The sequence below is a fragment of the Calliphora vicina genome, chromosome 5 (assembly GCF_958450345.1).
Source record: "Calliphora vicina chromosome 5, idCalVici1.1, whole genome shotgun sequence".
Taxonomy (NCBI): Eukaryota; Metazoa; Arthropoda; class Insecta; order Diptera; family Calliphoridae; genus Calliphora; species Calliphora vicina.
Window position 1 is genome coordinate 103,792,644 of NC_088784.1, and position 25,655 is coordinate 103,818,298.

A 25,655-nucleotide genomic window follows, 5' to 3' on the forward strand; every position below is an offset into this window, starting at 1 on the left:
AAATTTTTTGTATGATTTGTTTATTTATGAATGCATAATTACTTAGTACAAACAAAGAGTATTAAATATGAAAAAGAGTAATTCAAAAAAAAAAAAAAAAAACAGAGAATAGAGAATAGAGTACGACAAACAGACCGAAGAACGAGGCTTTATCTCATTCTCAATAAGCGGGTTTTTTTATGTTAGCAAATAATATATCAGTTGTATGTTATGTGAATGAACAAGTTTGTTTATTGAGATAGAACAAAAATATATCATGGTCATTTAGAATAGTTGAACGAGATAAAGTTTCAGTCTTGCTTTTGTAATTTATAAATACATAGATAGATAAATTCATTCACAACAATGTGCTAGTAGTAAACAAAATATTAAGACAATTATTTTGCTAAGCAATTAAATGATTAATGCCATCTTATTTATTTTTTTAAATCAAATTTGGAAATTATTTAAAAACCCAGATAAATCATGATTCCCTTTTATCTCATTCTTATCTTATAAAGATCATAGCAAAAAAAAAAAAGAAGATGTAGAAAAAACACCACAAATAGGTTGTTAAAATTTTGGTGAAAAACCAATGAATTTTAAATTAGTGTCATTGAAGGGATGTTGTTCTTTTTCGACAGCTTTGTATGTACTTCATATAATCACCCTTCTGCTACTGTAAAATTCAGATATTTAGTTTTTAAGTAGAAAAAAAGTACTATAATTCTTCTATTCAATATGTTATCGCAATTGTGAATTAAACACAAGACCTTTTATAGAATATTAAAACATTTGAAATCGAATATTTATTTTAAGAGATATTTATGATTTTAGTAATATAAATGAGTTCAATTTTTTGCAATAATAGTTTTTATTTACTAAAATGGTGTAAAGATATACAAAAATTTGTTTTCATCAATAAAATATTCTCTAACAAATTCCAAATTTGTGGTTGCCTGGCCCTTATAATTTGTATTGGACATTTGAGTACAATCATGGGACCGCAAATAAATTTCACTATAGACATAGTTTGTTATAATTGTTGTACTTTAAAACCTTGTTCGGCTGAAATGAAGTCAAAAATCTGAGTTTTGATTATACTAATACCCAAAAGTATTATGTAAATGGACAGTAAAATGGTGAAATTTTCTATTCTTATTAAAAAAAAATACAATTAATTAGAAATATTCAATTATTAAGACATTTTTGAAAATAACTTCTGTAAGCAATTTATCAAGGTTTCGGAGACAGGTCTATAACCAGGTCTATAAAAGTTTATAATTTTTTTATTATTCGAGTGATAAATTAATTTTTGAATTTTTCTCGATTATTCAAATGAATAACAATTAAAAACGAATAAAACCAGAACAATTTTAATCATTTGTTTAAAAAAGTGAGTCAGAAAAAACTTATACACACTATTCCAATCAAAACTTATCCTTGGTCCAACAAATTATTATTATTTTTAATATCATTTCTATATCATTAATATTTAACTGTTATTTAAAAAAAAAGTACATGAACAAATATTTAGAACCTTTAAAAAAATCTAATATGGACTTTCAAAATAATAGCAAAATATCTGAAGGTCATAGTCCACCGTTTCCAAAACTATTAACTATTAAGGAAGAGTTGAACATTGAAAGGAAACCTGAATCGGAGTGTCTACAAAAATGATTTTTACCTTTGTTAAAACAGCACAGAGTGCCTTCACATTTCTGGCCCGATTTGTCAACATGCCACCATAGAAAAATTACCATTAAGTGGTATTTAAACAATAAAGTCAATAATGTCTAGAACTTCGGCCTGTGGAAAGGTATTGGGATCTTGTTGAAAAAGAATTATCCCAAGACATGTCCGATTTTAAGCGTAAGTGGACACCTCGTCCAAAAAGGTAATTGAAAAATGTTATTCATTCGAATAAAAAAATATTGTTTATACAAATGACTTAGTAATCGATATATATATACATATATGTAGGTAAAAAAATAGAAATAGTCGTGGTTTGCTTATATCTCAGCTATTTGTGATCCGATTTTACGAACGAAACGAATCAGGAATATTTCCGATATATTGATGTATTAATCATGTTTGTAAGTTATTTGGGGACTTTATGTGGTCGCAAATGAAAAAGAAATTCCATTACTCAGCCAGTTTTTAACAGAATATAATATTCAAAGTCAACATATTTCAAGTAAACAAAAAGCAGATGATTTAATATTAATCACCCTATTTGAAACAAGACGATTATAAATTTCTCAAATTAAAAATGTCTCACATAGTAATAGATCGCGGTTACAGATTTTCTTTCAATCAATAGGTTGGATTTGTGGAACTTTGTTTAAATTATGAAGAAAAATATTATTTTTTAATATTCTTAAATGATCATTGTACACTTTGTAGAATTCAAAAAATGAAAATCGCGAGAAAAGCCGTGCCTTTCGAAAAATTTAAAAAAGGGAAATGTCATAATGGTAACAGATAAACAATATATCGGAAAAATCAGATTTATCATAAAACGGATTTTCATTTTCCTTTTTGTGTATACTAAAGGTGAAAGACTTTATAAGAAAGAGTCTTTGTTCCATTAAAATTTATTTTACAAAAATTTAAAAAGTTCTAAAATTTCTTACTACTATCTCATCAAATTATCACATTCTTTATAATTGTAGGTACATATAAATGTACATATAGTTCTTCACTTACCTCACTTTATTTATAATCTCACTGCCGGCATTGTTGAGCAAACAGTTTTGTAGAAAATCTTCTGGTATTATTAAACGTTCACCCAGAACTTTGCGCAAATCTTGTATGACAACATGATTACCCAATGTCTTGGGACATTGTTCCACGCCGGTGCGTATCATAGTCTCTAAGGTTTCTTCCAAATAACTTTGTATGGTATAGCTTAAATCACTGGCTATGCGCGTAAGTTTCACCTCCACTGGATGTGTTTCACAACGAACCGATTCTTGTAGTTTTGGCATTAACTGTTTGCAATTCTCAGCATCTTCAATAAGACGCTGAACGGCCGACGACGAAGTCGAATCATTGCTACTTTTAGCAATCGATATAGTATCTTGTGTTTCGGCCACAAGTTTATCAACCAACTGATGTGTAGAAGAGAGCAGAAAACCGTGTTGCAAACGAAAACCCTGACCAGTCGTACGTTTCAAACCGTTGCCATTGCGCTGTAAAAGTTCTTGCATCTTACGCATTATAGTGTCAGTTTTATCGGGGTGATTTTTCAAGTGCGGTGCTATATCGAATACAGGAAATGGTATGTTACGCATGGTATAATTATTTTCCAGAGCGTAAACTATGTCAGCATAACCCTGTAGGGTTATATTGTTCTTATCCATATAAATTGTACGTAATTTATTATTGATTTGTAATGCCTTGGCCAAAAGACGAGCACCAACATCACCCATATAATTGCCAGATATATCTAATTTTTGTAAACTTTGATTACTACCCAAAGCGTTTATAAAATCATGTATATCATGTTTGAGCTTATTTTCCGACAACACCAATTCGGCCAATGGGAAATCATCCTTTTGTATTAGATTGACTAAAGCATCCATGACAGTGGGCACATGTTTCAATTTCATGCCAGTTAAACTACGGCACATGTTCAATGTGCGTATCGAGGGGTTCTTAGAAATCGAAAGTAAAACGGGAGCTAATTCAACGTCTAAATCTGAAATTAGAAATATTGTTATTTAGAATTTAGGGATGTAATGTAATGATGTTACTTACTATTGTCACTTATGTCTAAACTTTGTAAAACACGAACACCATGTATGCATGATTCTAAAACATGTGCACCCTGGGCACCTAAGACATTGCTACTTAAATCTAAGTACAGCCCAGCTGTTGACTCGTTGCATGCCAAACCAAGTAGTAAATTTCTGAAGAGAGAAAACAATGGATTGTTATTAGTGATCGAGTTTTTAAAGTTGGAAAATATTTATAGTTTTATTAAAATATAATAATTATGTACTTACTTTAATGCTTCCATTGGCAGTTTACAACCGGCAATATTTAAATGCTTTAAACTTAAAGTACTGGTAAAGAATTGTTTAAACGATGGCGGTATTTCTTTACCTTTCTTTGTGCTAAACGAATTATGTGAAACATTAAGATGAGCTAAATGCGTTGCACAACCACGTAAAAGGGCACCAAATAACTACAAATAAATAATAAATAATGATTACAATTAACATTGAATTAACTGAAATTTATAAAACAAAAACTTACATTCTCTAAAGTTATATCAGTCGAAGAGAGATCTAAATAATCTAAAACATTTGGCTGTGCTAAAAAATTATGTAAATTCTGCAACAGAGAGTAAGAAATATTATTGATATTTTCCAACAAATTTTTAGACTTTAGTATCAACTTACTGTTATATCATCTTTAAGACTGTTACCACTTAAATCTAAATACGTTAAAGAATTTGAAATGCTTTGATTGAGCGACAGTGAATGTGACATCTGATTAACACCCTTAGAGGTAAGGCCACAATGAGCTAATGCTAATCTGCATAAACCTTTTGAGACTTTAGCTATGGGTCCTGCTAAATGTATTGCACCTGTAATAATTAATTTATGTTTAAAGAAATGCTGTCATTAAGTAAGAAGCAAAGTCTAGGAAATAAAAATATTTAAACAAGCTTAACAAATATATGATATATTTGTTAAATGCAATAAACATATGTATGATTGAATGATTCAGTCATGCAAAAAACATTGAAAATCATTAAAAAAACATCAAGATGTAAGTGAAAAATGAGATAGATCTAAGCGTTTTTATGCATTGATTCCATTGAGTACAAGTTTTGTGTTCTTAACATGATGATTTTTTAAGCACAAATATTACATTTAATTTATTAAATAATTGCCTAGATAATATATTCGCTTAATTTTCAATTATTTCATTTATTTTTGCTTTAATTTATTCTTGTTTGTTAGGGATCTTTGGCATCTTTTACAATTCAATTTCTCTTCCAAACAAGAAGATTTGAGGAGCCGCAGAACAAAAGGTATTTTTTCGCATCTTTTCAAAAATTGGGTTTTCGGTATTTTTATAATATTGGGTTGAAATCTTCTAGAAACAATAAAGTCAGCAACATTGTTTTTAATTTTTTTACTAAGAAAATGGGTTCTAAAAAAAAATGTGCTTAACAAAACGTACAACACTAGTATAAAACGAAAAAAAAAAATATTTAATTTCAATGTGTAATTTGTTGATATATTAGATCAGGATTAAAAACATTCATTTAAAGTGTTATCGTTAAAAAAACGCATAAAAAACATACTTTTTTTGTTTTTAACAAAACGTAATTTTTTTCTTTATTTTTTAACAAAAGGTTCTTTTTCCGATATTAAAATGGTTTTATATCAAACATCTTTAACATTTAATGTGGTGACTTATGGCAGTTAGCTGTATCTATTGATAAGTAAGAAACTTGTTACCATTTTCAGGTTCATGCAGTTTTTTAAGGGGGTGAAATAAATAAAACTCATTTTCCCAAAAATTTGAAATGTGCGAAAAAGTACCTTTTGTTCTGCGGCTCCTCATTTAATATAAAACATTTTCTTTTTCGTATTTGAATTCGAATATAAAACCCAGGCGAATATGTTTATAACTATAATACGACACGAAAAATAATGTGACTTGGTAGACCAATAAAACACACAAACATCAAAAGCGATCTGTTTTATTTTTTTTTTTGTATTGAAACTTGTTAACGAAATTAATAAAAAGCAATCTCTGCAAGCAATTGGAATATATTTCTTAGGAGGATACCATGGCAATATGACCAATGACTTCTGAAAATATTTTTCATTCACCCTTTGCATAAATAATTAATAACACTGTCCAACAGCATTTTTGGAACAGAATAGCGACCCTATAATTCAGAAAGGGCATGTTGAGCAGATAATTTTTAGAATAAACTTATAGTCCTGTTTAGGTTGCATCCTTTTGGTAATAACTACATTAGACGTATTATACTATTTTTAACAACGTTAGAATTTATTGTTGCTTCCTTTTTTATGCAACTTTGCTGGAAGTATTTCACTAGACTCTAGCGAGTAAACCGTTAACGGGTCCTTAAATATTGTTTGCCACCAAATTATGCTTGTTATTTTAGCATTAAAAAACACTTGTCAAATTGTCTTCGACATAAGCACTATGTGCATTTTACTAAGAAAACGCAATATATTTCTTCTACGAGGTAATATTTATTAACAATAAAAAGAGATCTTCGTCTCTAATTTAAACTTGAAATTTGTTTGTTTTATTTTTATAACAATTTTGGAAAACTTGGATTGATGCCAAACAGTCCAGCTGGTCTGATTTTTTTTTACTGTGGGTCAATGTTTTAATTTTTGATCGAAGGAAGCATTATACTAACAGAAAAAAGGTTGTAAGTTAATGTCTGAGAGATGTCTGAGTTATATTGTGAAATTTTAGGGGGAAGATTTTTGTGGAAGATCTTAACCCTCTACCTCCTCTCTTTAGGGGTCAATTTGACCCTTGTTTCGGCAAAAACAAAAGTCTTTTCAAAAAGGTATTTTAAGGATTAAAATATTCTACGAAAATTTTTGCAATAAAAGTTGTTTATGCCTAAATAGCAAAATTATACGCCATCTCGGGTCTCACATTTTTTGAAAAAATCTCCAAAAATCTAAGTATGATCCGAATGAGTGGAAATTGAAAATATAAATAGTCCTTAAAGAGATCTACAAAAAACATGCATACAAATGAAAGTGAGCAAGGCTTGTGGATGTCTTGATGAATAAATATAAGCTTTTTGTATAAGTAGTTGGTATTGGTGAAACCCCCAGGACTTGAAGATTAACAGTTTAGTGAAATAATTATTTGATTTTTTTTAAGATAATGAAAATCCTAAAATCTATCCGTCGATTACAATTTAAAAGTTTCGGTTTGTTGGAGATTGTGCTGAAAAATAGATTCGGATAATTATTATAATTATGAATATGACCTGAAACCCTTCCGATCCGACCAAAACCGTAACCCAAACCCGGTCAACCGGTTTTTTCATCTTTGTAAACTCCACCGGTTTCGGTTTTTTGACAAACCGGTTATTATAAGACGGTTAACCGGTTTTAATGGAATTTTCTGAAGCTCATTCAAACATATTTATGAAAAACTTTGATACCATTTTTAAAAATATTGATTTATTTTATAGAAAATTGTAGCATTTGACAACATTTCGTAAAAGATATAAAATAATTGCATAAAGAATTCAAAAATGCTAAATTTTCATTAAATACAAATTTAATATAAAGCGCTTAACCGGTTTTTTTAAAAGACAATAATCGAAAACGGTTTTTTCAAAAACACACTTTTTCGGTTAAACCGGAAACTGGTTTTTTAAATTTGCCGGTTTTTTGGAAACTCTAGATCCGACCTTTAAAGTTTTTTTTTTTTGGAAAAACTTTGCCTGCTTTTTTTCTAAATAATTAGAAGTGTTTTTGTGAGAAAAACTTAAAGAATAAATACGAGAAATGATGACATGGATAAAAAGCATTAAATTAAAAGCGTTAAACATAAAAAAATACATAAAATTCGAATGAATTGTGAATTGAACATTGAGATTGTTGATTGATTGATTTAATTTTTGCTTTTGTTAGTTAATCAAACCTTGAACAATATTTCCAAGTAGGGCGCATAAAGAGCTTGCTCCTACATTTTGTTAAAGAAAATTAATGGAAAAAACAAAAACATACGGAAGAAGAAAAAAGCAAGGTGGGTATAATTTTTGGTTTGTATAACAATTGGATTAAATGAATTTGTTAGAAGAAAATAAATAAGTAAATAAACATAAAAAGGGTCACTTAAGGTTAAATTCTGTTTTATAATGTTATTATACTGAAAATGTTATTTGTTATTAAATAAATTGTTTTGTTAATACCTAAAGCAAATAATAATAGATAACAAATGGAAATCATACCTTTATCCTCAATTATATTATGACTTAAATCAATAGTACGTATTGCAGGATTATTATTTGTAATCACAGATACAGCCAATTTATGAAGAAAATCGGATCTAAAAATATAAAATAACAATGAATTGTTTAATGTTAAATTAATGAAAATATTTGTAAATTACTTCTCTGAATTTATAAAACTATGTAGTTATTTTAGTAATTATAATGTGAGAAGATATAGATAGAAATTATTATTACTTACCTTAAACCTAAGGCTTCCAAATGTAACTCTTCGAGCCACATAGAACGCTTGAGCACATGTAATATACGTTCTAATGTTTCATTCGATAAACGCATATGTGAAGCTTTTAAGCCACGAAAAAATGTATTATATTCCAAAGCCGATACAATGGCCATTAAGTCTCTGCAATACATAATAATAATTAAAAATCTATTGTATTTGAAATAATAAAATAAATATTTTACATACTTTGGTTCTAAATGATCAAAATCACGTAAATTTAAAATTCTAGTATCATGTGACAAATAAATTGTATCAATGTCCCAAGCAACCTCTTCTCTATAGGGGACACCATGAAAATCACACATGCAGGCGTATTGTGTACTAAAACCACCACACGGTCCAACATTGCGGGGATCTGAAGGGCGAAATTCTTCTGAAAATATTGTTTCTCTTTCCGGTGGTTGTATATCAATCTGTAATTTTTGAAAAGAATAGAATTATATCAAATGTTTAAGACAATAATATTTTGTTTGTTAAGTGTTTTTTCTTTTGTTAAAGTGCATGAGAAAATCAAGAACAAAATATATAAACCACTATTTAACATTGTTAAAAAGTTTTTAATTACTTTTTTTTTTTTGTTGTTGGAGAGTGTGTGTGTAATGTTTGCATTGTTTTTGGTCTTTGCTAAGTATGGTTAAATGGCAACTTGAGAAGTTACTGACCTATGTTGGAGTGGTTTTGTTTTACTAAAGTAAATATGTATTATATACATACATAAATGTTTATTACTTTTTGGCCAACAAAAACAAAACAACAACCATAACTATGTAGTATATAAGTATTTTATTAACACAACTTTAAGTTTTTACTGTAACTAAACAGAAGTTGGTGTTTTGAATAAAATTTTATTCCCATAAAATTATAATGCGTTGAGTCATTTTGATTTGATACTGTTAAAAGTTAAATGAATATTAAATATTTATATTGAAAGCGTAACCTAGAGTGCTTTACCGTCTACGTGGTAACATGTAAATGGTTTTGCCTACCACAATATAACAACAACTAGAAAAACGAAACACTGTATTTTTACTTATTGGAAAATGTTTTTTATTCAAATCTCAACTTTTATAAAAAGTATATTGTGGGTATTTATAAATAGGAAAGATGATATAAAGATTTCCGACTGTCTCCGGTTGGCTGAAATAAACTTTGCGTAGTCCCCAGATATATCAGGGATTCAAAATGTCTATCAATATATCAGATAGTGGTTGACAATTTAAACATTCAATTAATAAGTCATAATCCAACAAAATTACAAAGTAATTTGTATTTTTATACCCTTCACCTTCGTGAGAATATAATTTTCCGACACTATAAAGTATATATATACTGGATCCTTATAGACAGCGTAGTCGTTTAAGACATGTCCGTCTGTCTGTTGAAATCAACTTTCCGAAGCCCCCAAATAACTTACATATACGATTCATACATCAATATCTCCGGAATTTTTCCGGCTCGGTTGCTATCGAGAAAATCGGTCCATAAATGGCTGAGATATAAGGAAAACCTCGATTTTTGACCTATATCTGGATTACTAAGTCATTAATATACAGCCCAATTATGAAAAGAAATTCCCCAAGAGTTTTTTCTCTTTCCGTTTTTTTAACATAGAATTTGAATAGGAAAAATGAGAAAAGGGGAAAAACTCCCGGGGAATTTTGTTTCATAATTGGGCTAATAGACGTTATGGATATCTAATGATAGATATTTCAAAGACCTTTGCAACGACGTATATAAGACCATAGCACGTTAGACCGACAATTGGTCAAAATAGAAAAAAATATTTTTAACCCGAATTTTTTTTGCTAAATATTAAAAAAAAAAAATTGAAAAAACAAAAAAACAAAAATTTTAAAATTTAAAAAAAAATATTTAAATTTGAAAAATTTAAAAAAACAATTCGAAAAAATTTTTTTTCAAGAAATTAAAAAAAAAAAACTTTGGAAAAAAAAATAATTTTGTTTACCTAAAAATATTTAACATTGTTAAACATATATAGAAAATGCCCACTCGTGTCAGCGAGTTGCTGAACTAGTCAGTATATCGTAAGCTTGAGTTAACATCAGACAGTATGACCAGTGTGTTTTTAAAATATGTCTATTGAACTTGGATGTACGACTTAAAATTGCGGAATTTTAAAGAGATGGCGTATATTTAGAACTTGGTATTGTTTTTAACCTACAGTATTGGCCATAACTATAGCACCCCTTCAATGGATTTTTTGAAATCATAATTTTTTTGATAAAAACGGCTTTTTTGGGATGTATTTTGTATATATTTTATTAACTAATATTGTTAATGTTCATTTAATATTCATTTAGTAAAAGATAATTTTATTAAAAATTAATTTAAAATGATAAATCATATAAAAACTCAAAACTCAACGGACAAAACAAAAGCACCCTCTTATAAGATGTTTAAAAATTTGACTCGGTACTGCATATTTGCAATGTGAGTTATCGGGAATCACAATGAATGGACTTAAAAATTCCAAAAGATAAAAATATAGGAAGACGTAGGTGCAAAATTTAAGTTTTATAGAGTTTATTGCGAAAAAAACAATGACAAGGAACAAGTACTCCAGTAAATTTAAAATTAAAGTTATTGAAGACTGGAATACGGCCTTATCACTACATGAATTTAGTAAAAAAATATTCAATTAACAGATCAGTTATTTAAAGGCTCGTTTCAAGCAATACAAAAAGTTCCTACAGCACCAGCTATTCAAGTACGAACAAGTTTAAGATTATGCGTTAGCGAAAGAACAATCCGTAGAAGAGTAGTAGAAGCCCGATTATTCAGCTGACGACCAGCAAAAAAAAACATTTCTATCAGCTAAGAACAAGAAAGCTAGACTGAAATTTGCCAAAGCCCACATCGACTGGAGTGTCCAAAAATTAAAGACAGTACTGTTCCCTGCCGAATCCAAATACAACTTAAAACGTTCCGCTGGAATAAGGCTGACCAAAAGGAGGAAGACTGAATCCTAAGTATTGCAAAGGAACAATTAAACATGGAGGAGGCAACGTAATGGTCTGGGGTTGCTTTTCTGGTCAAGAATTTGGATTTAGGGGATTATGGATCGGTTCATGTACCGTGATGTATTGAAAGCTGTAATGTTGCCTTATGCCAGTGAAGAGATGCCAATTATAGGGAGCTTCCAACAGGATAACGATCCTAAGCACCCCTCAAAAGTTTGTAAGACTTGGCTACACAGCAATAAGATTCTGGTTCTTCATTGGTCAATCTCCCGATCTCAATCCTATTGAGAACTTGTGGCACATTGTTAATATGAAAATAAATCGTGAAAATTGTTGAAATAAGGATCGGAAATTTTCACAATTTATTTCATGCCGTTAAAATAGCCTGGGAAGGAATATCGAAAAACGCCATAAAAACATATTATCTTCTATGCCAAGAGATGTTCTTGTGCCATCCAAAACAAAGGATTTGCAATAAAAAATTAACAAACAAATTTTTTAGTTTTGTCCGTTTCATTTTCTACCTTAACCTTCGCTTTACCAATACCCACCACATCGATTTTATTGGTTTAATATTTTTTTTAATTTTGTTTCGATTTAAATGAAATTTGTACTCACTGAACAAATTTTAAAGTTCTATAGAATTTAATAGAAACATTTTAAACTTTTTATAAGGTTTTTTCAATTTTTTTAAATTTCGTTCGTCGCATATATTTATAGAAGTGTAGTGTCATCCGGGTGGGTATTGGTAAATCATGTACATAAAAAACCTTTGGTAAAGCGAAGGTTAAAATATTTTTTGATTTTAAGTTACCTCTTATAGAAAGGTTAACTTTGAAAGTATTTGTTTATCAATACTAAACATATTAACAAATGAAAATAATACATAATAGATATTTAAAACTATGATTTTATACAAAAAAATACCATATGAAAAAAATTCATTGAGGGTGCTTTAGTTATGGCCAATACTGTATATGTAATTTTAAAAGGTTACATCTCTGTCATTTATTCTCACTTAGTTATTGATCATTATTGTGTAAACAACTTATTTCTTTTTTTTTGATTCGAAAATGTCGATTTTTTTGCCAACAAAGCGTCATATTGCTTTACTTCTTTATTTGAAAAAAAGTTCCGCTGAGGCACACCGGTTGCTCACCAAAGCCTATGGTGAATGTGTTTCATCAGTTTCAGCGTGCGATAGATGTTTTGTACGGTTCAGAAGTGATGATTTTGACACGGAAGACAAATATCGCCCAGGCCATCCAAAAAAAATTTGAAGACCAAGAATTAAAGGCATTATCCATGAAAATAGATGGTAAATTCAACAAGAGCTTGAAAAATAATTGGGTAGTTTCCAGTGATTTTGCAAGCTCAACAATTTCAAAACGTTTTGGGTACCATACGAATTCAAGTCGCGAGACATCGAAAGACAATTTTGCATGTTCTTCATTTGCAACATTTTGGAACAAAGTATCCGATATTGGCTTGATTCGTTCTTGGCCTCAAATGATGTGCAGTTCTTTTGGCTCGAAATCCATATGTTGCCAGAAAGATGGGAAAATATCATAGCTAAAAATAGCCAATACTTTGAATAAATTTATATTGAAAAATGTATCAAAATAAAAGCTAAAAAATTAAAAAAAAATCCCCATTTTTAAGTCATACACCCAGTATTATATTTTAAATTCTGTAGATTTCCATAAACTCAATAATTAAAATTGAAATTTTTATAATTGCAAATTATTTATTATTTACCGAAAATTGCAGTTATTTCGGTAACGGGCTTTGCGGTAACGGTAATCGAGCTAAAAGGGTATTTTAGGGGTAACAGTAGCTTAGCGGTAACCAACTTTGTGAAATATTGAAATATCGGTAAAATATGATGCTTTTTTACATCATTTTCTTACATATTCTTTATGTTTTATGCTTCATTCATGTTAAAGTTTCCATTGTTTTGCCAATACTAAGAAGCATTACCACATTTTATAAAGTCCCAGATTAATTAGAATATTACAATTAAGTACTTCATTAATGACAAACTTATTTCAATTTACAAAGGTATTTATAATGTTATTTATTGTACATACGGGTGCTTAAGAAGTAAGTTTGAACTACATACTTTCAACTTTTTTATTGTTATTGTTGGTTATTTACATTTACCGGCATTCGTCGCTACTGAATAAATATGCTGAATCATTTTGTTAAGGTGTTGTGCATAAATAAATTCCAGTTCATTCAAAATTTATCTCACTTACTGTATTATTCATGATTTCGTTTAAGAGAGTGCATGTTTGTTTGCACTAACAATTAATTTGTAAACAATAGCTAGCATTTTATGGAGTTCATCGCATTTATAGGAGATTTGTAAACTATTTAAGTTGAGAAAAAATTCACTGTCACGCGAAATATACAAAGCATAAAAATAACTAAGCAAAACAAAATGTTTGCGGTTTACTTTTATAGTCGTGAGGAGTCTTACATGTGTTGTGTATGTTTTGTTTATTTATTCTTTTATGCAGTCATCTTATATGGCTAATGTTTGTTTTTGCAACAACAAAAAAAACTACAGTATGACCTCTATAATGCGGACTGATATAAATTGAATCATTTCCCGGATTACAGATAAAACATTTAAAATTTCAAAACTATATTATTATTATTTTTTATTACTACTAAATACAATCTAAAAACAAGATAAATATTGGGAAATAATGACGGGAAAAGGTGAAATTTTTTCAAATGTTTAGCTTTTATTTTTAAACATTTGAACAATATAATTTAGTCAAAGTACTGGCCATTGTTAGCTCTGATCTTATCCCATTTTTTTTGGCATCATATGGATTCCGGGCCAAAAGAATTGCTCATCTTTTGAGACCAGGAACGAATCAAGCCAATTTCGGATACTCTGTTCCAAAGTGAAGCGTATACCAGAGATAGCGTTCTGCATCTATCAAATAGTAGTCGGACGGGGCATGGTCTGGACTAAAGGCCGAGGCAAAACTTCCCAACCACTTCATTCTAAATACTTTTTAACAGGTATTGCAACATGAGGCCTAGCCTTGTCATGGTGGAGTATTTCGGTTTCATGTCTGGGCGTTTTTCGGCCAATGCTCGCTTTAAACAAATCTGTTGCGTTCGGTTCGGGTTCCCTGTAATGGTGTGGTCAGATTTTGCTCCCACAAAATTCAGACCATTACCTTAGCTATTTGGCATTGGTGTTGATTCGGCTGGTTGGCTTTACATACGATCTCTTAGGCTTAGGGTTATCGTAATGGATCCATTTTTCATCGCATGCATTGATTCGGTGCAAAAAGGATTTAAAGCATTCAAGCATCATTTCGGACATGGAAAATCGTCGTTCAAGGTCTCTCGGCTTCAATTCGTATGATATCCAATTTCGCTGATTTTAGATGAATCCTGCTGCTCGCAAACGTTATTAAATTGCTGCTTGAGTAGCTCCGAATGATTTTGCTAGCTCTTGTTGAGTTAGACAACAATCTTCATGGAGTAATGCCACCTAATCTTGGCCTTCCAACTTTTTAAGCTGCCTGGGCGATATTTGTCCTTCGTGTCAGAATCACAACTTCTAAAACCGCACGTTGAAACATTCACCAAAGCTTCGGGGAGCAATCGGTATGCTTTAGCGGCATTTTGTTTCCAAATTAAAGAAGTAAAGCAAAACTTCCCGCATATTACGCTTGGTTGGAATAAAATTCGAAATTTTCGAAGCAAAAGCAACTTTGTTGTTTACACTTTAATGTTCAATAACTAAGTGACAATAAATGACAGATATGTTGCCCTCAGAATGACATATCAGTTATTAAAAACAACAAGTAAGAGAGCTATATTCGGCTGTGCCGAATCTTACCCTTCACCAAATTATACTTCGAAATACAAATTTTAAATATTTTTAGGTAAACAAAATTTATTTTTTTTTCCAAAGTTGTTTTTTTAATTTTTTGGACAAATTTTTTTTTTCGTTTTTTTGTTATTTTAATTATTTTTTTTAAATTAAAAATTTTTTTTTGGTGAAAAAAAATTCGTGTTAAAAAATATTATTTCCGATTTTGACCCATTGTAGGTTCAACTTACTATGGTCTTATATACGTCTTTGAAAAGGTCATTAAAATATCTATCATTAGATATCCATATTGTCTATATTAATGACTTAGTAATGCAGATATAGGTAAAAAATCGAGGTTGTCCTGGTTTTTTCCTCATATCACAGCCATCTCGAAAGCATGCCTGACAGAATTATTGGAGATTTGGATCCCGAAGATATCTGGGGTCTTCAAAAAATTGTTTCAACAGACAGACGGACTCCGCTATCTATAAGGATCCAGAATATATATATATACTTTATAGGATCGGAAAATTATATTGTGAAAATTACAAACAGAATGACAAACTTATATATACCCTTCTCACGAAGGTGAGCTAGTGTCTGGATTATAGAGGTTGTACTGTACTACTTAAAGAAGTGGTAATATTTTAAATTTAAAAAAATATAATTTTAAAATTAAAACCATAATATTCCTAATTTAATATAGATTAACTTCTTCGATGTATTTACAGATATCTGAAGCATTATCAATCCAAAACCAAAATATGTAAATAGCTTTCTTTTTGAAATAAACAGTTAATTTAATAAATAATAAAAAATAGTTTAAGCAAATACTACCTCTGCTTTAAATCTTCAATTATGCATATTAAATTAGTTTAAAGCGGAACATAATAAATTCTCCAACGTAAATCATAAATTCATATATGCAAGAAGAAAATATAAATGTAGGTCTTTGTGTCAATAGACAAATACATAAACCTATGTTAGAATATTTATATATAAAAAAATTAAACAAGTCTACTTTTTATAAAGTGAGTACAGCTAAAGAAGGAAGATGCAGGCTCAGTTGGCTTTTAGCATGAATTTAAGAAAAATTCTAAAAAACAGGTATAATACAAATACTCAGCAGTAGCAAAAAGTTTAAAAAAATATATAATTCTTATTTGTTTGTCTGCTTGCTTTTTTTCTTAACACAAAGCTAGCTTATGCTGCTCAGGTTTCTTTGATACAAATATTGTTTCTTACATATTTAAATGCTACATCCAAGCAAAAGTAGATTATAAGGAAATTATAGGATTTTAAGAAAATAATGTGTAACAAGATGTTAAGTGTAGATGGCTGGAAACGTAGGTGTGTGTCTCAGATTACTTAATTATATGGGTTAGAAGACCTGGAAAAGTTTACTCTGTGTACAATAAAAAGTAGAATTTATTTATAACTAGTTGACCGCACCGGCTTCGCCCGGTAGCATTTACTAATGTTAGTTCTTCAAGTTTCTCCAACCCACATTCACCTGCCTGTTTTTATTTATTTGCAAATAAAATATCTAAATTTGTACTGCATACTTTAGGGAGCTTTTTTATTACAGTTAAATCCTTGATTTAAGTTTTCAAAAATGTAAATCTAGAGCATTACCTTAGCTCCATGGATATTTGGCTTTGGTGTCGATTCGACTGGTTGGACGGGGTTCATATACGATCTCTTACGTTTCGGTTTAACGTAATGGATACATTTTTCATCGCAAGTAATGATACGGTGCAAAAATGATTTTCTATTATAGCGTTCAAACATAATTTCGGACATGGAAATCGTCTTTCATGGTCTCACGGCTTCAATTCGTAATTGGGTACCAAATTTACCCGCTTTTGGATGAATCCTGCTGCTCGCAAACGATTTCAAATTGCTGCTTGAGCTCCCAATGATTTTGAAAGCTCTTGTTGAGTTTGACAACAATTTTCATGGAATAATGCCTTGTCTTCAAACTTTTCTGGCTATCTTGGGCGATAAAGAAATGGAATACTGTTTTCTTTTCGCATGAATCCAAATACAATTTAAGAGTCAGTGACAAAATATATCAAAGGATACGATTAACTCTTTGTTTCTGAGTTTGAAGACCAAGAATTGCAGGATTCCACCATGAATATTGTTGTCAAACTCAACATGAGCTTGCTAAATCATTAGGAGCTACTCTAGCAGCAATTTCAAGAGGTTTGCAAGTAGCAATATTCATCCAAAAGCAGGGAAATTGGGTACCATACGAATTGAAGCCGAAAGAACTTGAAACACGATTTTGCATGTCCAAAATAAAGCTTGAACGCTATAAAAGAAACTCATTTTTACACCGAATCATTACTTGCTATGAAAAATGGCCAACCAGCCTAATCAACACTAAAGTCTAATCGATACCAGAGTCAACCAAACTTCAACATCACACAGTTGGAGTCTCCCCCATGGCATGTCTGACAGGACCTAAAAAAATACGAGGAGAGCTTACAGAGGTATGTGCAGGATTCATTTGATCGCAGCTCGTATATGACAGCTTTGAACGACATTCATAGAGACGCTATCAATACCGCGGTAGCTGGATATCCATAAATGTCGTACTTGGGGGTTGCCCACAGAAGAATTTGCCACGTAAAACAAGAGTCGTTTTGGCACAACTAAGATCAGGATGGAGCAACAGGCTTAATGCCTTCTGGTCCCGCATAGACCGTGCCGTCCATAACTTATGCCCAGCATGTGGTCAGGGTCCTCATGACACCCTCCACATATTCAACTGTCCAGTGGATTTATGGACCCACCCCGTCGAAGTAGCAAAATTTGTTGGACTTGGAAACTGTAATATTCCTTTATGACAACACTAGGACACATGTTGCAATACTATTAAGGAAGTTTTGCCTCACCCCCTTTATAATCCAGATATTGTCCTGTCCGGTTATACGATTCACTTTGGAGCAGAATATCCGACTTGGCTTCATTCGATCTTGGCCTCAAAAGATGAGCAGTTCTTTTGGCTCGGAATCCATATGTTGCCAGAAAGATGCGCTAACAAATGCTCAATACTTTGAATAAATTTATATTGTACAAATGTTTAAAAATAAAATCTAAACATTTGAAAAAATCCAGCCTTTTTCATTCATACACTCAATAGTTTCACAGTGTTATAAATAAGTTCAAATTTAATTGAATTCCTAGGTTGATTGCGTACAAATTACTTACCTTCCTTATAATATACTTTAAAGGAACTGTTGGAAATATTTGTTTTATAGCCGATGCTAAATCGGTTAAAATCACATCTGCATTCTGTAAAAGTAAAATAATATTAAAATTAAAAAAATAAATAATTTTCCTATAAAAACTGAAAAACAAAAACTACTTACCGAACTAAAATTGCCCGCATCACCTGTAGTCGCAAAATTATAAGGACGATCGTTGGTCACTATGGAAAAATGTGTGGGTTTTTTACTTTCTACCGCTTGTATGTCCAAATAATGGAAATGACATTCAATCTAAATAAAAGATTATAATAACAACATTAAATGAAATGAATAACAATTTAAAATTTATGCAATGACATGTATGCACGACCATTAAGTCCACAACATATATTTATGAATATAAAAAAAACAACATTATTAAATGAACAATATTATACCAACCTTTGTGGGAACTTTTGCAATAAGCAAATATATACGTACTGGTGTAAAGACCTGCAAGTAAAAAGAAACAAGTGAAATACATTAGTAAGATATTAAAATTAGTTTTCAAATGAATTCTTAAGTGCTATTTAGCAGTTAAAAAGTAACCTAATTTTTCTTTATTATTATTATGTACATAATTTGTAGCAATTGCCTTTGAAGTAATACTTAGAAAATGTTCTCTCTCCACTCAATTGTCATTTGGCATAGTGTTAAAAGGAACTTTGTAAAAAAATGTTGTTAAATTTCCATTTGAAATAGGTCAGGAATTGTATAAATAATAAAGCTGTTTGTTGAATGCTATGAATATTAGCAAGGGAAAATATATTTAGGTATCTGTGCAGACATTTAAAATTAAATTAGTATTGTAGTAAGGAGACAGATCGAAAAAACCTTAATACTTTAAAACCTTTGAAAATTATGTCAGTTATTATGTTCCATATCAATTATGTTCATTTGTTGTTAATATTGATGAGAAAAATGTGCGTAATAAAATTATTAAATACTAGTTGTTAGTTCTTCAAGTTTCTCCAACCCACATACACCTGTCTGTTCTTATTTATTTTCAAATAAAATATCTAAATTTGTACTGCATATTTTAGGGAGCTTTTTTATTACCAGTGCAGCTGGACTAAAAAAAAAAAATTCCGAGTTTTACCCCGACTTTTTGAATTTTTTTCTTTACAAACCATCTCCTGAAAATTTCGAAACGAATAAAAAAAATCAGCCAAATCGCTCCAGCCGTTCTTACGTGATGCCATTACATACATGGACCATTTCATTTTTATATATATAGATTTTCAACAAAACCCAACTTGGTCCTACAAAATGTTGGCCAAACAATCAAAGTTGCAGACCGTCAAACTGATTTCAATGTTATTAAACAGTATCGGGAGAACTTGTCCGTTGATAGAAAACCTGGTTCAGGTGGAAGGAATGGTCCACATGATGTTTCTAAATAGAAAGCATTTTCAAAAGAGGTCCTAACAAATCCGGTAGGAAAGCAGTCCGGTTTGCTTAGTACTCGAATTATATGGTACGAGAAGTTAAAGCCAATGCAGGATTAAAAACATACCCTTCACCAAATTATACTTCAAAATAAAAATTTTAAATATTTTTAGCTAAACCAAATTTATTTTTTTTTCAAAGTTGTTTTTTTTTCATTTTTTGGAAAAATTTTTTTTTCGAATTGTTTTTTAATTTTTTTTTTAAATATTTTAAATTTAAATTTTTTTTTATTTTTCAATTTTTTTTTTACTATTTAGAGAAAAAAAAATTTTTGTGAAAAAAAATTCTGTTTAAAATTTTGACCCATTGTAGGTCCAACTTACTATGGTCTTATATACGTCGTTGCAAAGGTCTTTGAAATATCTATCATTAGATATCCATATTGTCTATATTAATGATTTAGTAATCCAGATATAGGTCAACAATAGGTCAAAAATCGAGGTTGTCCTGATTTTTTCCTTATATCTCAGCCATTTATGGACCGATTTTATCGATTTTAAATAGCAATCGGTCCGGAAGAATTCCGGTAATATTGATGTATGAATCGTATATGTAAGTTATTTGGTGGCTTCGGAAAGTTGATTATAACAGACAGACGGACATGGCTTAATCGACTCCGCTATCTATAAGGATCCAGAATATATATACTTTATAGGGTCGGAAAATTATATTGTGGAAATTACAAACTTATATATACCCTTCTTACGAAGGTGAAGGGTATAAAAATATACCTTTAGCATAATGGATGACGAAACGTATGATCTGGAAAATTTTTCGCAGCTTTCGGTTCAATATTTTTATGTTGCTGATGCTCCAGGAAATGTTGTAGAAAAGTTTAGGACCCAAAAGCAGAAAATGTTCCCAGAAAGTTCTTGGTATGTCAAGCAATATGCAGTTGCGGCAAAAGAAGCCAAACATTTGTTACAAACGGCTCTATAAATACCGAAATTTACATCAAGGAATGTTTACAAATGAGGATGATTCATAAGACTTATTAATGTGTCCACTTATTTTTGGCCTGATCTGGCATCCTGTCACTATTGTAAGCAAGTTCTTGAGTGGTACAATAATAATAATGTGGTATTTGTACCAAGAGAGACAAATACTCCAAACTACCTGCACGCAGAGAAAAAATATAGTTACTGTAACCATTTCAATATTGTTACAAGTTTTTTTAACAATATTATAGTCACAGTAACCATTTACATGATTGTGGTAACCATAATATGATTGATTTACGATTCACATGATTGTGTCAACCATATATATGGTTACAGTAAACATACATATATACATATGTGTGTGACAACCATTCATATGATGAAGGAATTATCATATTATGGTGCTCTCGGCTTAAGGCTTATCATAATCTGAGAACAACATATTATGATAAAATTATTCATCATAAATATGGTTGCCACAAACATATATTAGTTTACTGTAACCATATATATGGTTGATACAATCATGTGAATCGTAAATTATCCATATTATGGTTACCACAATCATGTAAATGGTTACTGTGACTATAATATTGTTAAAAATCTTGTAACACTATTTAAATGGTTACAGTAACCATGCCCAATTATATTTTTTCTCTGCGTGTGGAGCTAAGGCCAGAGGACAGATATTGGGCTCTTGTTAAAAGTGAAAAGGAAAGCAATATAAAAACCGTAATGGAAGGGTTTCCAGAAGGGTTTTCCCATTTTTCTGACAAAGTGAAGCGTCCGAACCAAAAGAACTGCTCATTTTTTTAGGCCTAGAACGAATCCAGCCAATATCGGATACTCTGTTCCAAAGTGAAGCGTATCCCAGAGAGAGCGTTCTGCTTCGATCGAAACAAATAGTAGGTAGGGCAAGGTCTGGACTATAAGGCGGTTCAGACAAAACTTCCCAACCACATCACTCTAAATACTTTTTAACATGTATTGCAACATGTGGAAGAGAATTATCATGATCGCGTTTTTCGCCCTCAAACGAATCCGTTGATCAGGTGACTTTTAAATATTTTATTGAAACTGGCTAAAAGTTGAATATTTTTATTAACAATTTCTTCTTAAAAACTTGTAATTTTTCACTTCAAATACTTTATATTTAATTGAAATTTCCATTTCACTAATGAATTAATCAGACAAGATAAATAGATATCTTAATTGAGATCGATATGCAATCAAAAAATAAAAATAAAGCAAACCAAACAAACCCCAACAATATCTTTTGCAATAAAATCATATACAACATGCATGTTACAGTTTCGCAGTTGCGTGGTTAAATATCGAATGTTCATGTTCAATTGATCATCCAACTCGCATGTATTTTATTACGATTTAATGCAAACTGCTAAGACAAATTGCAGACGAGTTAGTTAGCTGCTGCACCTAACTCTATTACAAACATTAGTTTATTGATGCTAGTGGTGCAATTAACACCACTAGTTATTTATTGTTGCATGCAGTTTTCAAATTTCAGCATATCTGTTGTACGTAATTTACAGTTTGATATATGATCATATTCATAAACATTAACACCCTCTGCTCTAAATGTCTGTCTGTCCGTCTGTCTATCTCTCTGTGTGTGCCGGCATAGACATGCAGACATACCGACATGGACAAATTGTGTACATGAATGAGTTTTGGTCATGGCTGAAATCATCTTAATCTAAAATAATAAAGAAAAAACAAAACGGCAGGAGATTTTATAGTCCACGAACCAGGGAGAAATGTTTTATTAATGGGAAAAAAGTCGAAGAGTTTAGCGTGTGTTGTATTCAATTAAATTCTATATCTACACATACATTCTTCTTTATTTCTTTATTTGCAATAAAATAATACAATTTAATAAAGTTTGGTGGATTTATACAGACAAAATACATACACTCTTGATCACTTGAATATGACCACTATAGAACTAATACTTTTTACCGATAAATATCTTCCAAAGGGACTATAATGAGAATGTCGATACGGCTGGAATAAGGGAGATTTTTTAATTTATATAAAATAATGTTCTCAGAGACATTTCAAGTAGAGTGTTTTTTTAAACCCGATAGATCTTGAAATTTTAAAAAATAACATAAACCAGTAAGAGAGCTTTATTCGGCTGTGCCAAATCTTATACATATACCCTTCACCGAATTATACTATAAATACAAATTTTAAATATTTTAGGTAAATAAAATTTTGAAAAAAAAAATATTTTTAAATTTTTTTTTAGTTTATTGGTGAAAAAAATTTTATGGTATAAAAATTTTTTAAATTTCTTTTTAATTTTTAAAATTATTTAAAAAAAAATTTTTGTTAAAAAAAATTCGAGTAAAAAATATCTTCCCGATTTTGACCCATTGTCCGACTTAATATAGCCTTATATACTCCGTTGAAAGGGTCTTTGAAATATCTATCATTAATGATATATTAATGACGCAATCCAGATATACACACAGCCTCAAAAGTGAGTAAACTCCCGCGAATTTTTTGATTTTTTTAGGATCATAAAAATCATTATAGTCCGACTTAAATCTTTTTTTTCACAACCGAATCTATTATTCAACTCAATGTTTCAAACCGAAACATTAAAATTTTAATCGATGAATAAATTTTAGGATTTTCATTATCTTAAAAAAAATCAAATATTTTTGGGTGTATACTCACTTTTGAGGCTCACTGTAGATCAAAAATAGGTAAAAAATCTAGGTTGTCCATTTGTGGGCCGATTTTCTCGATTTTAAATAGAAACAGAACCGGGTCTATAGCGGATATATTGATGTATGAATCATGTATGTAAGTTATTTGGGGACTACGGAAAGTTGATTTCAACATACAGACGGACATGGCTATATCGACTCTGCTATCTGTAACGATCCAGAATATATAAACTATATGGGGTCGCAAATGAAAAATTACAAATGGAATGAAGAGTATAAAAATTAAATTTTCATAAAAAAAAATTTTTCAAGGCATTAACATTTGAAAATTACTTGGGACATATGTCTACTAGGGAAGCCAAACGGGACTGGGTTTTACAAATCCGGGAATTCGGGATTTTAGAAATGTAAATCTCGGGATCCCGGGATTTTTCGGTACCCCGGGATTTTTCTGGATTTTACGGGATTTCGAGATTTTTCGGGACTTCGGGATTTTAGTTAAACGTCAAAAACATCAAATTCAACAATAAAAACTATTAATTTCGTTAATATATTTAAGTAAAAAAATAACAAAGCAAAAACTAATGCATTGAATTAAAATAAATTTGACACAAAAGATATTTCATATTTATACCCGTATTCTGAATTTTATAACAGTGAGAAATGCAAGGGAGACGTGCTGCTCCCTGATTCAAATGAAAAAATCTGGCTGCGTTTAGATTTTTAGTATTATAAATATGCTGAAATTTAGTTTTCTAAGTATTTTGGGTGCTTCAAAAATCTTCCTAAAATATCAAAAATCTCATAATATTCCGGGATTCTTTTTCACAAATCCCGGGATCGGGATTGCCATCCCTAATGTCCACCGAAGCTGTTTTTAACGAATCGCATTCTGGACATCCATTTTTGGGCCACTTTTTCGATCATTTCTGGCTATATATCACGAATAACACGAACAAAGTTGGCCTCCAAGGCGTCAACTGTTGCTGATTTATCATCACAAACCAGTGACTTCACGTGGTCCCACAGGAAATAATCGAGAGGTGTGAAATCGCACGACCTTGGAAGCCAATTGACTGGTCCATTTCTCGAAATTAAATTATCGCCAAATTTTGATTTCAATAAATCGATGGTTGCCATCCTGTTGAAACCACATCTTGCCCGGATCAATGTCATCCATATTTTCAAACAATAAATCATTGATCACGGTTTGGTAACGATCTCCATTGACCGTAATGCGAGCTCCGGCTTAATTTTTGAAGAAATAAGGTCCGCCGATGCCGACAGCGTAGCGTGTAAACCACACGGTGCATTTTCTGAATATAATGGAGTCTGCATGGTCTGTTGTGGATTGGTCTCACTCCATTTGCCAAAAATTAGCTTCATCGCAGAACACAATTCTGCGATAAAACACACGTCAATAAGTTGCGCGAATCTATGACTGATTTCAAAGTAAATTTGGATAATTTGGTAGCTTTCATGATGATTTGCCAGAGTATACTGATCATAAATGTCAAAAAGTGAGCGCAATATGACAGTTCGTTTGACAGTTAACCCTTTCGTAAGTTCTATCGAGCTTAACAAAAACACTCTTTATAAGTTTGTCATTCGGTTTCTTATTTTTACATTTTTCATTTGCGACTTCATAAAGTTTATATATTCTAGATCATTATAGATAGCGAATTCGATATAGCCATGTCCGTCTATCCATCTGTATGTTGAAATCAACTTTCCGTAGCCCCTAAATAAATTACAAACATGATTGATACATCAATATATCGGTTGCTATTTAAAATCGAGAAAATCGGTCCTCAAATGGCTGAGATATAAGGAAAAAACCGGGACAACCTAGATTTTTGGCCTATTTTTCTGGATTATTAAGTCCTTAATATAGACAATATGGATATCTAATGACAGATTTTTCATAGTGCTTGCAGCGATGTATATAAGGCTATAGTAATTTGGACCTGCAATGGGTCAAAATCAGGAAAATATTTTTAACCCGAATTTTTTTTTCACCAAAATATTTTTTTTGTCATAATTTTTTTTTCACTAAAAAATTAAAAAAAAAAATAAAAAATTAAAAAAAAAAACATTTTAAAAAATGTTTGAAAAAAAGTCTAAAGAAGTCAAAAATCTCCAAGACGGCTGATAACACAACCAACTTAGTGCGCAAAAGACCGATTGTTGAAACCAAAGATTATCCAAGTTCATATCTTCCATTTCAAAAAG

General features: G+C 30.6%; 2 protein-coding genes across 8 annotated transcripts in view; one reads left to right on the plus strand and one right to left on the minus strand.

Moving 5' to 3' along the window:
- LRR (Leucine-rich repeat) overlaps positions 1 to 25,655 on the minus strand; it is a 105,806-nt gene that overhangs the window by 11,411 nt on the left and 68,740 nt on the right. For all 7 annotated transcript variants that reach the window (XM_065510907.1, XM_065510906.1, XM_065510911.1 and 4 more), the window contains 11 exons: positions 18,737 to 18,787; positions 18,458 to 18,586; positions 18,297 to 18,380; positions 8,436 to 8,662; positions 8,208 to 8,369; positions 7,967 to 8,064; positions 4,389 to 4,576; positions 4,243 to 4,320; positions 3,990 to 4,171; positions 3,742 to 3,893; positions 2,689 to 3,682 (listed from right to left, as the gene is read on the minus strand). In XM_065510907.1, the coding sequence (XP_065366979.1) occupies positions 2,689 to 3,682; positions 3,742 to 3,893; positions 3,990 to 4,171; positions 4,243 to 4,320; positions 4,389 to 4,576; positions 7,967 to 8,064; positions 8,208 to 8,369; positions 8,436 to 8,662; positions 18,297 to 18,380; positions 18,458 to 18,586; positions 18,737 to 18,787 (2,345 nt within the window). The remainder of the gene's footprint in view (positions 1 to 2,688; positions 3,683 to 3,741; positions 3,894 to 3,989; positions 4,172 to 4,242; positions 4,321 to 4,388; positions 4,577 to 7,966; positions 8,065 to 8,207; positions 8,370 to 8,435; positions 8,663 to 18,296; positions 18,381 to 18,457; positions 18,587 to 18,736; positions 18,788 to 25,655) is intronic.
- Positions 4,290 to 25,655, plus strand: part of GstE12 (Glutathione S transferase E12) — a 213,940-nt gene continuing 192,574 nt past the window's right edge. Inside the window, exon 1 of the mRNA XM_065510913.1 lies at positions 4,290 to 4,293. The gene's annotated coding sequence lies outside the window, so the exon portion shown is untranslated. The remainder of the gene's footprint in view (positions 4,294 to 25,655) is intronic.